The 16553-nt window shown below is 38.3% G+C and overlaps 1 protein-coding gene across 1 annotated transcript; it reads right to left on the bottom strand.

Annotated features, from left to right (window-relative positions):
- Window positions 1-3: 3 nt before the first annotated feature.
- Window positions 4-14778, bottom strand: LOC134670907 (pickpocket protein 28-like). The gene is made up of 11 exons (XM_063528729.1): window positions 14409-14778; window positions 13646-13811; window positions 12152-12228; window positions 10252-10366; window positions 8732-8886; window positions 5442-5667; window positions 4835-5102; window positions 4172-4237; window positions 1578-1758; window positions 1153-1244; window positions 4-225 (listed from the first exon to the last, which is right to left on the bottom strand). The coding sequence occupies exons 1-11, from the start codon at window positions 14624-14626 to the stop codon at window positions 95-97; spliced, it is 1695 nt and encodes a 564-aa protein (XP_063384799.1). The 5' UTR covers window positions 14627-14778; the 3' UTR covers window positions 4-94.
- Window positions 14779-16553: the final 1775 nt, after the last annotated feature.

Raw genomic sequence — 16553 nt, 5'->3', positions numbered from 1 at the left:
GATTCAATTTAAAGTACATCAATCTGTGTGCAAGTGAAGTGATAAAGTTACAATGACATTTGTGTGGGTGGCCACTAGAGCCTATCAAGGCAATTTAACTCCTGTGGCGGTGGCAGATTTCGGTGACCAGTGCGTGCAAAGGTCGCAGCAGCACGAAGTAGATTAGTTCTGCCACGCTGATGATACTGAAGCCGAGGAACAAGCTCAGCAGGCCGCCGATAGCTCCTGGATGAACAGGTAAGTCAATATTACCTAGCCATAAACTTTGGAAGTCACCATAGAACGTCTGGTTGTGCAAGGAATAGTGGAGTGTGTTAATGTTAAGGCTAGAGGAACTGAGGAAGATCGCTAATGAGATGGACCGACCAAATCAAGGCCAGTCGGTTACAGTAAGTGAATGCTCACGGAGAGCAGCTCTACGGGAGGCATGATGGCTCGTTAAGCGAGTCTCTCGAAAATTTACATATACCCACAAGCACTCTGTAAAGAAGTGTAACGAAGGAGACGAGGAAAACTTCGGAGACCATCATAATTCAAACTTCAACATTTATTCAGCAAATAGGCCACAAGGGCACTTTTACACGTCGACACGGGAAAGTATTCGGAATGGGAATACACGTAATGGGAAAAGTACCTATTCGGAAAACATAAAGCTGAAGGATCCAAGATGACTTGGCATGGTAATATTAAAGAGTGGACAGGTATTAAGTTCGTTGAATAAATGTCGAGATTGGCATTTGATAAGGAAAATTTTACGAAGCTAACTGCCAGCTCACCGCTGGGCGAGTAACTATAAATATCGCCGTGTCTCTTTTATTTACACGGGAGTGCTTAACTTTTGTTCGTGTTTATAGCCGATAGCTCATAGCTTACTAGCTCGCGGTGGGACCAGTGCCTTATGAAATTGAGCTGTTCTTCTTTTATTTCGTATTATTCATTAGGACTTATCATGTCCCTCCTGAAACGTCCCGACAAAGTTGATGATGAGTTATTTTAATGGCTTTTTACTTCGGCTTTTCTCCAGGCCTTGATGATAAGAAGAGATAGGCCAACTTATGATTAGGTAATATGGTTATGTATATGCAATGGGTTATAATGTGATATGCAATAAAGATTATGAGTATGAGTAAGTAAATAATTCATGCAACGTACCAACGAAATAGTAATCATCGTACTGCGCATGACGATGTTGCCCAAGAAAGCTGTCGTCGTAGAAATGAACGTTGAGCCGAGTTATTTCCCCCCTGCCGGCAAAATAGAGATCACAATTAGATACTCAGTAATCAACGTTTTAGTCTTATAACAGACTAAAATGTCCCTAAAGGTATGTCGCCACTTGTATGGGTCCAGGGTATGTTCATTTGCGTGAATTTGCTAGATCGCCCAGAAGAGTCTTAAATTTGGAGAACAGTTCAGCCATGATGTGTAGTGGACTGGCCAAGTCACAAGACCTGGATTGCCTTGTTGGCTTATGTTATTCTTCTTATACACGAGAGTAACATGTGCCCGACATACGTACCCCTCATGACAAAGACAGATGATGATGAGAGAAAGAGACATAATAAAGTCCTACTCACGGTCCAGGATACCCCCACTTGGGTGATTCAGCTGGGTCTGTCTTCAGATCCGAGTAAAATACTTGGCTGTTGTATATGACATCGTTGCAAGCCGGGTGGCATGAGCTGGACTGGCCCGTTGGTTTTCGCTGTTCTTCGCTGTCAGCGAAATAAGCGTATATCAGCTGCTCTTCTACTTTAGCTGTGACAAAATGGAATAGATAATAATCATAAATAGGGTAGGTAGGTTCTTCCTGAAGTCGACCCCTGGGTCGTCTAATAAATGTATAGACTTAATTCAAAATTACGGTATGGGGGATTCATCTAAATAAGATTTAAAGGGTGTGCATGTGACATCACTGGAATTGCAGACATAGTCTACGAGTACAGTGCCCTACCAACAGGTTGGATGTAGGTACTCTTGTTTGCCAACTACATGACACAACAATTAGGCAAATAGTCGGGTCCACACAGCGAGCATACGCGCGACGCACGTCTACACTGTCCGATTTGTGCGCGAGGAAATTGCCTCGCGCGTATGCTCGCTCTGCATGGACCCGGCTAATGACGAATAAGAGTCTTTACATTTGTTTTTAAATTAATTAGACATATGTAGATAATGATTACATGTTTCCCTGTGTTTAAAATGCATCTACAATGTCTTTAAACAATGTTCTGACCAGTGGCGGATTTCCCATAAGGCACAGTAGGCCCGGGCCTAGGGCGGCAAGATATTAGGGGCGGCAAATTTTGACAAAAAATTCGCTGATGATAACAAAAAAAAAATAACTCAAAATTAGGCAAAGCAACGAATTCTCAAAAAAAGGTACCTGTAGAGGGAAATGCTTGAAACATAATTTTTGACTTCGTACCTAACTTTATTTGGACTACCTCTAGGAGGTGAACATATCAAAAGTCCCCGTCCGTAGCCTTTGAGCCGGGGGGAGAGGGGTTTGAAGGTCACATTTTTCAGTTTTTCGCTTATATCTCGGAAACTATGCGTTCTAATGACATGATCATTATACAAATAAAAGCTGGTTAAATTTGCTACAAGCTACAAGTTTTTTGATATCTTGAGGGCCCTCCATACTTGTGCGCGAATCGCGGAGCGAAGCCGCGAACGCGAGTGTGGCGTCGATTTCGCAGATTGTTGACGCCTTCGCGCCTTGTTCCCCGTTTTTAGGGTTCCGTACCTCAAAACGAAAAAACAAAACCATTATAGGATCACTCGTGCGTCTGGCTGTCCGTCTGTCACAGCCTATTTTCTCCGAAACTACTGGACCAATTAAGTTGAAATTTGGCACAGATATGTATGTTAGTGACCCAAAGATGGACGTGTAACGTAAATAAAAGAATTTTAAATATGAAGGCCATATTTGGGGGGTAAATGAGAAAATGTAAAATTAAAGTTTTTCAAACTATATCGTGTTACATATCAAATCAAAGAGCTCATTGTAAGAATCTCAAATATATATTTTTTATAATTTTAGGATAAATAGTTTAGCAGTTATTCAAGAAAATAGGCAAAAAATTACCATTCCCTCCCCCCCCTTATCTCCGAAACTCAGGCTCTAAATACCTACTAATTTGTCCTTTAAACTTCTCAGGAATTCGCTGGAGGTCAAAAGAAGGAAAACAATTATATGATTATAGGTATAGCAAAAAAATATTTTTCTTGTTTCTTATTTACATTTTTTTAATGTTTTTGTAGGTACATTAAAAGTCAATGCTATTGATAAAACTGTCACTTAAAATGAATAGGTAAGTATTTGCTTATTTTTTTCGAAAAACCTATGTTCCCATGATCATATCACAAGGACGTGTAGTTTCTGAGATATAATAAGCGAAAAACCGAAAAATGTGACCTTCAAACCAAACTCCCCTACCCCCGCTCAAGGGGACTTTTGATATGTTCACCTCCTAAAGAGTCCAAATAAAGTTACTAAGTTAAAAATGTGTCCCAAGCATTTCCCTCTATACTTTTTCGTTGCCTGACCTAAATGTAGTCAATATGATGGGTGATGCTGAGAAAGGGGCGGCTACAAGGCCTGGGGCCTAGGGCGGCAAAGACTGCAAATCCGCCACTGGTTCTGACTGAATTTCTCTTACATTTTGCTCCGTCAATCTTTGTTTACTGTCTGACTTAGCTTATGTGGATCCTCTAAACATTAAAGTCAGGTTGTTAGCTGAAATTCCATCGTTCAGTAAGTAGAAAATTAAATTAGTAGCAGTTACGTAACTATTCAGTCTTATTGTAATAGAAACGAGATCTTATGATAACTATTCAATGGGTGTTTTGAGTACCTCGATGTAATTAATTAACTATAGGTATACCGTTTACTGCGGCGGGTAGTAAGAAGTATTATGATCAGCTGTATACGACTCGTTGAAGGGTTGACTGCTGATTTGTATATAATGTTAAGTAAGTAAAATTATAATATACCTGTATAAACTTTTAGTCCCTAATTTAAGCTACTTTCTAGTAGAATATCACACTGCAATTCTTTACCAACCTCCTGAGATAAGTAATAACCTTGGTAGACATATAATTTGATATATAATTAATTGCCTATATACCATAGGTCTGATCTTAGTATAGGTAATGAATAATTTACCTCTAACATCGTTTATGCACAGGTAATCCGATTTAGTGGAACAAATAGGCTCTGATGGGGACTTCTCTGAAACAATCATGAAAACAACATGTGTGGGTAGATAATCAAGTAATCATAATCAATTAATATCTCGGTATGAATCTATCGATATATGTATTTAAATGAGCAATTCTTGTTTATTTATATATTTCGGTACAACTTTGCTATATGGGGGTTATCGGGGGCGATAAAGTGATCTAGCTAGGTCTTGTCTCTGGGAAACGCGCATTTTTGAGTTTTTATATGTTTTCCGAACATGGCTTGGTCTCTCAGATGGGTCTCTATTGTTTCCCAAATAGTTTTAAGTCATAATGTATTGTTTGTCCGAATTTTCGTTAGTCATAATTGGTTTTGCCCAGAAACGCGTAACTTTTCAGGATTGCTATAAAACAAACCTAACCTATCTATAGAATAACCGTAGGAAAATCCTGAAAAGTTAACGGTTTCAGTTTTATTACTAACGATAATATGACAAACAATACATTATGACTTAAAACTTTATGGGAAACAAAGGGACCCCCTCCCACTCCTCCCAGATATTATTTATTTATATGAACTGTCCATCATTGCGTCATTAAACAAGCACCGTGAAATAAGTTAATTAATTAATCATAACTCACTTACTGGGCCAGTTGTAAAGAACACAATTGCACGACTTCCTGGCTTCCCGTATCAGTAGATCCAGTTTACAGTTACTATCCGTATAGGACTCAAAGTACTCCAGCTTTCTTTCATCCTGGAAAAAGCACTGTCGCCGTTCCGGCAGCAGGCCTCTGAGAGAAGAATCCGTCCGGTAGGTGATGGGGTACACCTCGATGGTCGTCATCCGGTCCATTGGTAGACGGATGATGGTGCTGGTGTATACGTGGTTCGTTGGCGAGCTGATGATTAACTGCATATAAAAATAGATGACCATAATTCATGTAATTTCAGTCACACGATACTCTAGCATTGTGGCCAAAAGATAAGAATATTTATTGTTTTGAAGTTGCTGAGTAATCAAGTATAACAATTGGCATCCTCGGTATATCTATTATTAATTAGTAATGTAAGGTTGGTAATTTCTACCAGATGCATGCCAGATGGCCTCGGAAGCTTATATAGTGGTCGCCACAAGGCGAGGCAAGCTCAGGTGGTGATGGTGAGCTGACCTAGATGCGATCAAAGGAGATTGCTCTGTCTTCCTATAGAGACGAGTTGGCTGTCTTCATTGACATGTGAAAATGCTTACATTGAACCCAACACTAGCGCCATCACAAGCCACCTGGTGTTCACTATCGTTCAGGTACAGCTCCACCCCCAGCCCGTTCGTCTCTCCAGACGCCATCACCCTGAACGGCTCCATGGCAGGGTCGGGAGGAAACACCTTCGGGTAGCCCGCGTCCAGCCCCCAGTCCAGGGTCTTTTGGGAGACGTAGGGGGAGAAGGTGCGCTGCCAAGCGGTTGTGACGTTTGTCCTGAGGGGGGGAGATGATAATGAGGGTATCAGGGTAATGACAGCAATACACTTAAGGTGCAGTGCGTTCTGCCAGGAGAGTATTTGAAAAATTCCGTATTATAATAACGTCCGCGATGCTAACTAGTGGGAATAACCCTAAATTTTTAAACAGAAGGAACTTTTCAGTGTAATTGAGGTAAATAAATATTATATATAGGACATTCTTACACAGATTGGCTAAGTCCCACAGTAAGCTCAAGAAGGCTTGTGTTGTGGGAACTCAGACAACGATATATATATATATAGTAACAGCACCAGTCATGGGACATTTAAGAGGAAATTTGGAGTATTTATGATATTTCCCTTATACATGTAAATGGTCTACCGCTTAGCGTGTTAAAAGATGAAAGTCCTATCCGTCTTTCATGTTTTAGGCGTGTTGTATCAAAGATACTGCAATTAGTTTCCACATATTTAACAAATTAAAACTATGCTTTTTTTCTCCAGTCATGGACACTAAAGTTCCAGTAATGGGCCCCCGGTAATGGACGTGGATCCAGTAATGGGCCCCCTATAATGGACATTGCTCTATCAGTATAAAATATTGAAATGGGGAATAAATTACGGCAAAATAAAACAATTTTTGGTATAAGCTTTTATCGCTGAATGTATTTTTCTTTCCACAGCCAATTATTATTGTATTAGATCCATCGAGACAATTCTAATATACCCTAAAACAATTAGTTAGGGTTTAATGCGATAAAGTTCCCATGGCCACCTCCTGTCTCCATCATCAGATCAGGTCCATGTTATCATAATATTGCATTATCATCCGATTTGCATACTTAATTACGTACTTACACAAAATTTCAACTGAATCGGAAATCGAAAAGTGGCTCAAATTTAGCTACCAAGATTGGACCCACACTAACTAACAGGGCAAGTTAAATAAAAGTTTGGGAAAACGATATTAATTTATCCCAAGTCTGACAATACCTCCTAATTGACATATTTCTTAACTACATTTTATTTCTGTATTGTTTAAACATGAAATTATGGCATAGCAAGCATCATTCTGTCATTTGTCCCATCATAGGAGGTACGCAGTTTTACAGCTCCTATAATGGGATTGGGCCAAATACCACTATTTCTTTACATCTGTGGAGTCACAACATAGTGTGTTGTTATACCTTATCTCATGGTAAATGCAATTAACAAAACTTATTCTAGTTTTCATCAAGTATTAATTAATTAAAATTTTATAAATTAACTCACCTCTCTTAGCGAAGTTGTTAAGAATTCGTAGTGGTATTTTTTTTCAGTGACACGACAACTTTTAGGTTGACGCCAATTTCTTAAAAAACAACCAAATTTAATAAAACTTCAAAATGAAACAGCTCTAGGACTCTTATTTATGATAATATACAGCCAGTGTTTATAAACTACTTTTAGATACTTATTTTAGAGGAATTATGTTTTTTTGTCCCATTACTGGTTCCACGTCCATTATAGGGTCCACTACTATATACATTTGTTGAGCATTATTCATGCCAATCAGTGTCCATTTAAATATATTATGATGTTTGTTTTGACAAAATTCTTTAGAAACTGAAATAAGTAAGAGTGACGTTATCTTTAAAACAAGCGTAATAAATGAAATGGAAAAATTTCTTGACATTTTATTTTAACACTGAAAATAAATGCTTAGACAAAAATAAATGCTTCTGTTTTTTTAAATATAATTACCGGTACCATAGACTATAGGTACATATAGTAAGAGGTATTTGTATAGAATCTAACAAATTATGGCAAGAACTTAGTGCCATAAAATCGCCCAACTATTAGTCCAAATTTTCCCAATCATGGTTCAAATTAAATTCTTTATCATTGTTTAGTGATGATAAATTGATAATGAATGAACAGTTGCAGTTCTAAGGCAAAATGTTTTCATAAATGCAAGAAAAAACTCGGAAAATATCAAAAAGAAGAGAAGATGTCCTCGTAACGTCGAAGGTACCTAATTTTAAAGGTAGTATATAAATACTTAAATACATAGAAAACAACCATGACTCAGGAACAAATATCTGTGTCATCACACAAATAAATGCCCTTACTGGGATTCGAACCCAGTACCATTGGCATCACAGGCAGGGTCACTATACCCACTAGGCCAGACCGATCGCCAGAAAATATTGAAAAAAAATAGATACCCTTTTTATTTCTGGTTTTACACCCCCTCTTAACCCAAAAACGCGCCCTACTGCATCCATACCCACGTAAGTAATACAATTAAAACGTTGCTAAAAGCTCCTATGCTAAAACTATAGCTAAGCGTACAGCCTAACCTGTTTGCGTGTATTTTAGTTCGGAACAGGCTAACTAAGCTATCAATAGTTTTATGAATTCCTCTAACCACTCTATATTTTGTTACTGACTATAATCAGATCGTGATATGCTTAATATAAAGTAGGTGAGTAGGAAGTCTACCATGAAAAATGTAGGTATGTGTCGGAATATGAGTCTAGGCACAGAATAAAAAATAGTACTAGGCACAGAAGACTCACTCTCTAACAAAACGCGTCTGTTGCGATGGAGAGATATGGCCGCTAGGTGGCGGCAGCGCCACTCGCGGCTTATGGCTAGCCACCAAAATTGGCGTGGAACGGATGTACTTGTAGGTTGTAGCTACCTGTTGCAAAGCGGCGAAATCGCGGAGTGAGCCACGCCTGGTCTAAGTAGTATGAGTATGTCTAGAGGGATCAGCTGTTAGAGCGGCGGACTTGTATCCTGGAGTCGCGAGTCCTAGTCTTGCCCGAGACAGTGAGTTTTTCATTGTTTTCTTTATCTCGAAACGTAACGTATCAGTACACTATCTTGTAATTGATAATAAACAAAAATAAACCATAAAAAATAGCATTTAAGCTGAATTACTATTATGTACATACATTAAGAAAGAGCGGGTTCTCCTGATACAGGTATACATATACTTACAAGGAGGGCTCAAGTCTAATTGTCATATTCAAATTGTACTGTTTAGCACAAATAGCACAATAAACATTTTTTTCATTTTCAATGTAACTCACATGCCGTGGAGCGGTAGGCTGTTGAAAGCGAAGCATAGGCCGTAGTTAGTGAAGACTGGGCTGAAGAGTTTGGTGCAGCATTCCTCCGTCAGCCACGATTGGGAGGACGGACGCCAGTAGCAGGATTTTATCACTTCTGTGCATTTTGGGGCACCCTGTATACATATGAAAGGTAATAAACTTAAGAGCCAACAGGAGTGGTCATTTCTCCATACAAACGTACTCAACTGTTTCCTCTGTGGGTTTTGAAGCTAGAGCAATGATTTTTTCAACACAGATTAATATTGTCAATATCTGTGTCGGGTCGTTTAGCTTTTATTGATATTTTTGTTTTTTAAGGTGCTAGAGCCCTTCAAAAATGGCCAAAATGGCCTAATTGACTATGCCGCAATGTGAGGCATGGTATTCAAAAATGATATCAATTAGCCAAAAAAGCAAAACGGTCCGACACAGATAATTTCATAATCATTTAGATTTCAAAATTTGGTTACGATTGGTTAAATTTTGGAGGAGGAGTACGTAACCTCGATTTTTGAGATTTTTACGCAGGATTTTTCACCTTGTCCTTATCGCACTAGTTTTAGGAGCCGCTTCCGTTAGCGAGACGAGGCTATTTACCTAAAATATTTAAGTCTCAGCTCCTGTTTCGTCTTAAAATTACAGTTTCTTCGTACCTTGTCACAGTTACAGCACATATGAAAAACGCTAGGGATCTCATAGATCATTTTATCTTCATACCATTCCAATTAGCGATCAAGGGCGGGTTTAAATCCAGCAAGCTTTACCCGCACCTTTTCATTACTAACACAACTTGTTGCACAATGTTTAGATAAATACTTACCTACTCTCTCTTATTTCTACCTAAGATGTACTAATTACCTACCTAACCCTTATTAGCTAAGAAGAGATGTAAAAAAGTAATGAAATAAATGCATTTGGATTTGTAAGGTTTACTCGGGTAATTCCGAATGTCGAAAACTGTCGGATAATTCCGAAAAGAGACTTTTAATATGATGGATTTAAGGGTGATTTTCATCTGAATTTCGGAATTATCCGACATTCGGTATTACCCGAATACACCTTATATTATTGTTACCAAAGATAATAGATTGTACCTATAGAGGCCTATAGCCATAGTAAATTTTGTAGCCACGGTCCATTTACTGCCATCTATCGACACACGATTAAAACTTAAAATAAAATTGAAAATGTATAGATTAATCAAAATATGTATACGGATAAATGATTTTTAATTTTTATTGTTCCATACTGACCCATGTTCTTTCACTGATATGTGTTAAAATTGTTAAATATGAAACGGTGTCGTCAACGCCATCTAGCCGAGAATAGGCCAAAGGTAATGGCGCCATCTATTCGAGAATGACTTTTTCTTGATTTCCGAGGCACATTTTTTTCTTAGACTTTATTTATCTTATACGGAGTTACATATATCTTTGTTGTTACTGTGACTAGGTACGAAGTGGCACCAAACTGAAATTCCTTGACTGTAATATTTTCACCTGTAATATAAATTTCTCCAGCAACAAATTCTGTTGAGGTGTGAGTCTTTCGTCCAAGGCTCGGTTTTCCTTGCTCATTTGTGGACACACCAGCGAAGCGAAGAATTTCTCCAAACTATAAGCAGTGTCACAACAATGAAATCAAATCCAAAACACCTCTACAGCATTAATTACATAACAGGAAATTATAAAAAATACATTAATATATTAAAAAATAAATACAAAATTAATACCTTAAAATCTAAAGGGACTAAAACTAAAATACTACTAAATATAAAATACCTTCTCCAAATCCCCTGCTTCTGGTATAGACCCCAGAATGCTGGCGGCGCTACCTCTCTGCACCTACAGCTACACAACTAAACTATTCCAATCTATTTAGTAGTTTAGAATATTCGAGTAAATTAATAAAATCGCATATAACCTACTGACTGCGCCACTTATGTACACTGTTGAAGCCTATAATTTGAATTAAAGGCCCAGAAAAATGTCCTAATTAAATTTATTATTAATTTATATCAAGGTAAACTACGTATTAATTGGTTCTTGTAAAATGTAATTTTATTTAACTGAATCCATCCGAACATATATATTATGTATGATGGCTGCTCAGAACGTTTCACAGCTATATTGATATTAGTATTACCAATCGAAATGTGTATTTAAGAAATAAAATTACCATACTATGGCTAAAAAAAGTATTCTAAAATCAATAAATAATAAAATTATTCTACTAAATACATGTACATATTTGTACTGCACCCGGGTATGTCCTTAAACTACGTCCAAAACCACCGGTGGACGGGCAGCAGCGTCCCTCAAATTCGGTGCACTCGACTGCGATCGCCAACCCGCCTGCCAAGCGTGGCGCTTATGGCATTCACCCCCCATCCGGCACGTATGGAGGTCCAAGGGGGAGGCCTATGTTCAGCAATGGACGTCTTATGGCTGAGATGATGATGATGATGATGATTTGTACTACTACTATGACTGCGTTCATTTGCCACGCGCCAAATCTTATGGCGTTACTGATAACAATGCATAACAATTTTTAAGTTTAACTGGCGAATCATTACCGCATTTGGAACAAAATGTTAAAGTATATTTATTTTTACATCTATTGTACAGCTCCATTAGCAAGTTTACAATACGCCTTTTGTACTGCGAGTGAAAGGCGAGATGCTATTTTTGTTGGTTTATAAACTGGGTATATGTAGAAATTGAATTCACTACATCTTTTTCTTCTAAAATTTAAGAGGCAATAGTATGTGATAATCAGACATCATAAATTTTATAGCATTTTTGGCGCAGCGGAGTGGTGTTAAAGGAATTAGCATTGGTATAGATAATTCCAACTGAAATGGTAAATTAAGGTTAATATAAACGTAATTAACGGTAATTAATCATTAGGGTTCAAATTGTTTATACCAATTCCGTTAACTTAACACACCTCCGCTGAACCGAAAATGCTATAAAATGTACGATGTCTGGTAATAATTGCTCAGAATATTATTTAGGAAAGTAGATATACCAATAGTCGTTTTAGTATGAAAGTCTGCAACCTGTAACACCCTATTTCTGTTGAAAATTATAAACACCGAAACTGGTACGCACAAGTAAAGAATTTATTCCCTCATGAATATTCGTATAAATTCTGTCGAAAACTCAGGACATAACTCGTAATTTTACCAAAAGATCATATGATGAGGTCGCGTATTATGTGCATTTTTAGTTTATATACATAAATACGCAAAACTATATTTGTTAAGCCGACCACTGACTAACAGTCCGCCGGACGATATCGGCCGGTCAGTTGTTCGGAGCTGTAAATTTTTGTTCTAACTGACAGGCCAATATCGTCCGGCGGACTGTCAGTGGTAGGCTTTAGATAAATACTTACTCATCGAACCGGTTTACGTTTCTATAAGACAGCTTGACGTGCAGATGCGGACATAGCACCACGTTAGGAAACGGCACCTAAGTAAGGGCCAAATAAGGGAAAAATTAAATAACCATGATAACAACAAACAAATCAACAACGGATACATATATTCGTCACCATATTTGTACTGCCCCAACAAATATTTTTGCATCTTAGGTAGGTATATTAGGTATTAGTCAATATCCAAGTTTGTATAATTAAAATAATCTCTCTCGGGACCTGGACTTGGAACTGGACTGGACCTGAAACTGGACTTATCTAGTAAACAAGCATTGGCATTGAGATAGAGCTATTTACAGTATTTACCCACGAGATGGACAGACGACCTTGTTAAGGTCGCCGGAAGACGCTGGATGCGGGTCGCTTCCAACCGGCACGGATGGAGGTCCAAGGGGGAGGCCTCTGCAGTTCAGCAGTGGACGTCTTATGGCTGAGATGATGATGATGAGGATGATGAGAGCTATTTAGTGAAATGGGACTGCTCAGGAAGACCCGAATGGAACTCCTTTACGACAAAAGTGTTTTTTCGAAGTCTTCAGGCTAACTAGTTGTAAATATGTAATTTATATGGCATTTCAAACTGTTGAGATGTCGGTTTTTTCTTACTAAGGCAGCGGTCGGCAACAGGCGGCCCGCGAACCTGTCACATGCGGCCCGCGAGCCTCCCTGGCTATTTTGTATGTAATATTGACAAACGCCAATGTCTGATAAAGACATTTGATAATATTAACAAAGTGCGGCCTGGGGGCCGATTTTTGAACTTCGACCACTCGATTTCGTGTATTTCGTTAAATAATAGCTCCACTACTAGGCGTTTAAATTCTACTAATAGAATTGAAATCGAGTGGTCAATACCACTGGATTACAAATTTTGATCGCTCGTATTTCAAAAATTAGCATTTCGCCGTTTTCCACCGATTTTCAAATGACGAAATCGAGCGATCGAAATTCAAAAATCGGCCCCTTGCGTCAACTTCGTTAACTACTATGTGGCCCTTGGTTGCTAAAAAGTTGCTGACCGCTGCTAAGGCATCCGATTAAGACCAGCCAAATAAATGCCTCTAGACCAACTATTATTAAAATTAAGTATAAACTAAATAAACTAAAACTAATAAAATAAATAAATAAAACTTACCCACCTACCTTAGGTCCCCCAGATCTGTCCCCTGCGGAAGGGTGCCCATAAGGCTGGCTACATTCCCACGCTGAATAGCTATGCCTATTCTTTGGCCTAGGAATGAGCCAGCCCTAGGGTCACCCGTGGTTTCCAATAGCCTTTTTTTTAGGCCCTTAAAAATATTGTGAGCGTCACGACACCACGGCCCCAGGGTCTCTACCGCGAACGCCGCAAATATGTGGTTGTTTGTAAGACCAGCATATTTGCGGCGTTTTAGGATTTCAGCCGTCGGCCGTCCCAAGACATGGAATTAAATAGTTTTAAATTGGACTAACCGCCCACACCGGCGAAGGCAGGGAGTCGATAACATTAACAAAAGGTGTTGACGTCCATTTGAGGAACAGCTGCGTGATGTTGGCAGCGCACGCCGCTACGCTGATTATCATTATGGCAACCCAGGTGAGACGCTCGGCGCGGCTGAAGGTCGGATCCAACATGTATCTGGGGGAAAGATAATAGATGATCGGACTATAGTTTAAATAATTTACTTTATATATTAATACATAAAAAAAATAGTGTGAAAATACAAATAGTGACATATTTTGGGATTTATGGATATTTTTAATACAATAAACCCGACGGAAAAGAATCGCGCCGGCGTTGAGCGTGCACCTAATACTCTGAACCAATGATATTATAGCTCCAGTTGTAGCCGTTCCAAAGTTTGTGCCTGCCTTTGTACAAATTGTACATGTAGTCTTTAGTCGCGCCTAGGCAAGCCAGAAATGTGTATATAATATTCAATTAATCAAAACATTTATTATCAGGCAACTAAGCCCCGTTGAAACATTAACAACCTACCTTAGGAGAGACCGAGGTGAGTTGTGACATCGTTGATTTTTTGGAATTTATTAACTAAAAACAAGGTCGCAATAGCGCGCCTTTGTTAGTTCAAGTTACGAGCTAACAAACGCACACTGTTGCAAGCTCGCTTATAGTCATTAGATTCCAAAAAATCGACAATGTCACAATTCTCCTCTGTCAAAACTCACCTCGGTCTCCCCTACAAACTAACAAATATCGATAATGTTCACTTACTTAATTCCATGCAATGATCCTTGACTAAACAACTGCTTAAAACCCCTAACAACTTGCACCGCCCACACTTTACCAACCGCTTTGTACGTCCATTTCTTCATTCCTTTCCTATGTACACCCAACGCCTCCGGACTTATATACTTGAAATCCTTTATGTAGAAATCTAGTAAATATTTACTGTTTAACGTTTGCTCGTTTGTGTCTGCATTTTGTGACATCTTGGGTACAACTAGGTAGTTGAAGTAGTTGATGCAATGGTAGTAATTGCTACACCTTTGTTAAAAGGTCATTTGGTTTACTAGAAATTAACTAGTATTGCTGAAATCGAACAGGCCGTTTGTTCAATTGGTATATAAAAATATAAGTATATTTATTTTCTAAAGCAGTTTAGAAATATTCGATGGTTTAGGAAAGCGACGAAACAATCTAAAGATACTTTAAATTAAATATTCCGGCGATTTTGGAGTCTCCAATTGCATCAGCGCCAAAGTCTAGAATTACGAACTCATGAATTTAACATGTCTATGTCGTATGTTCTGTTTCATTGTGTGTTTGTTTCTAATGAATATATTTTTAATAAGTACTTTTAATTATTGAAATGTCAACTGTTTCGCTTAACCCTTTTATTATTTTTATATACTCGTTTTTGCGTTTTACAGTACCATTACTACCTCAGGAAACGCCGCGTGGCAACGCTAGTGTTAAATGTGGGAGTAATTTGCAATTGTGTTATTAGCTGAATGCACTCAGACCTATTGACGATATGTTAGGTGTCCACTGCGAAGCCATATACTCCGATCAATAACGACTATTCTCCGAGGAGATTAATTATACTTTTTACTACAGGGCAAAATATGCCGGAGCAGCATAATAATGCAGCTTGCAGGAATATATTCCTTCAGCGGCTGAGAAAACAATTTACAGATCTCCGAATATATCGTATTAATGTGAAAATATACCTAATGTGAATCAGATTGTAAATTTGTGTCCAGTGAGTCAGTGACATGATGAATCAACATTGATGATCCATGGAATATTTAATTCTGTTTCTTTTATTATATTTGTGAAAATGCTGACAATACAAATATCTGAAGCTAAACAAAACTAATATTTATCAATCATTACCTACGCATGACACGTCTGCGCGCGATACTACCCTACACCTACCAAAAGTCAATTTTTTGCAATAACGTTTGGTGAATGATTGACATTTGTTGACTAATATAATATAATTTCCAATTTATGTAGCCCTCTTGTTCTTGAAAGAACACGTGCGGAGTAATTATTATGGGAGTCAACTACCTTGTTTATTGGTCTAATAGTCGAGTTGTCTCGATTGATCGCGCATTTAATAGCAATTATCGAATAACTAACTATTCTTGCTGACTATAAGTATACTAACGACCCGCCCCAGCTTCGCACGGGTTAAGGGTCCCACTGATTAACAGTCCGCCGGACAGTATCGGCCTCCGAACAACTGACAGGCCGATACCGTCCGGCGGACTATTAATCAGTGGCTGCCGTATTCGAACTTCAAGATATTCACAAGAGACGACACGTACTAGATCCATTCTAGATACGTAATAGTTTAGATATCAACTAGTTTTCTTTTGTAGCGCAATTCGGGCAACCAATGTCACTTTTACGTTAGATAGAGTAAGATATCTATTAGATGTGAATTGGATCTCTATGTCATATCATGTGGAAATCGTTCAAGAGTATCTCCAGAATCGCGCAAATGTCGAATTTGACAGGTTAGATCTTAAACATATCGTTATCGTATCTTGGTGATGTCTAAAAGATATCTAATAGATGTCTATTTCAAAATCCGAATCGGGCCCTGGGTCTCTTTAAATACAGCGCAGCGCTGTATGAGTATAAAGCCATGTCACTATTTTAATTGTTGAACAGAACCTAGCACGTGTATTATACGCAATTTGAAACAAGAAACAAATCTTACCGACGAAGAGAAAAATCATCCAAGTTTTATTCTTTATAAAGTACACAAATCAAAATGCAAATACAGCCAACTTGTCGACGAAGAGATATCGAACTGTTTGCAAAAGTTTTAGCATACGATTGTTACTTTTGCAATTCCAAAGTCTTCGCGAAAATATAACAAAAAATACCTAATAAAAACTATAA

Source organism: Cydia fagiglandana, chromosome 14, assembly GCF_963556715.1.
Source record: "Cydia fagiglandana chromosome 14, ilCydFagi1.1, whole genome shotgun sequence".
Classification (NCBI taxonomy): Eukaryota; Metazoa; Arthropoda; class Insecta; order Lepidoptera; family Tortricidae; genus Cydia; species Cydia fagiglandana.
This window is presented reverse-complemented; position numbering and strand designations above follow the sequence as displayed.

What these genes read in the sequence shown, in the direction of transcription:
- LOC134670907 (XM_063528729.1), bottom strand. Translation starts at nt 14,626, where the DNA reads ATGTCACAAAATGCAGACACAAACGAGCAAACGTTAAACAGTAAATAT. An exon ending in GGATCATTGCATGGAATTAA is followed by an intron (nt 13,812 to 14,408) that starts GTAAGTGAACAT and finishes TCTTTCCCCCAG; the next exon opens with ATACATGTTGGATCCGACCT. An exon ending in AACGTAAACCGGTTCGATGA is followed by an intron (nt 10,367 to 12,151) that starts GTAAGTATTTAT and finishes CACTGCTTATAG; the next exon opens with TTTGGAGAAATTCTTCGCTT.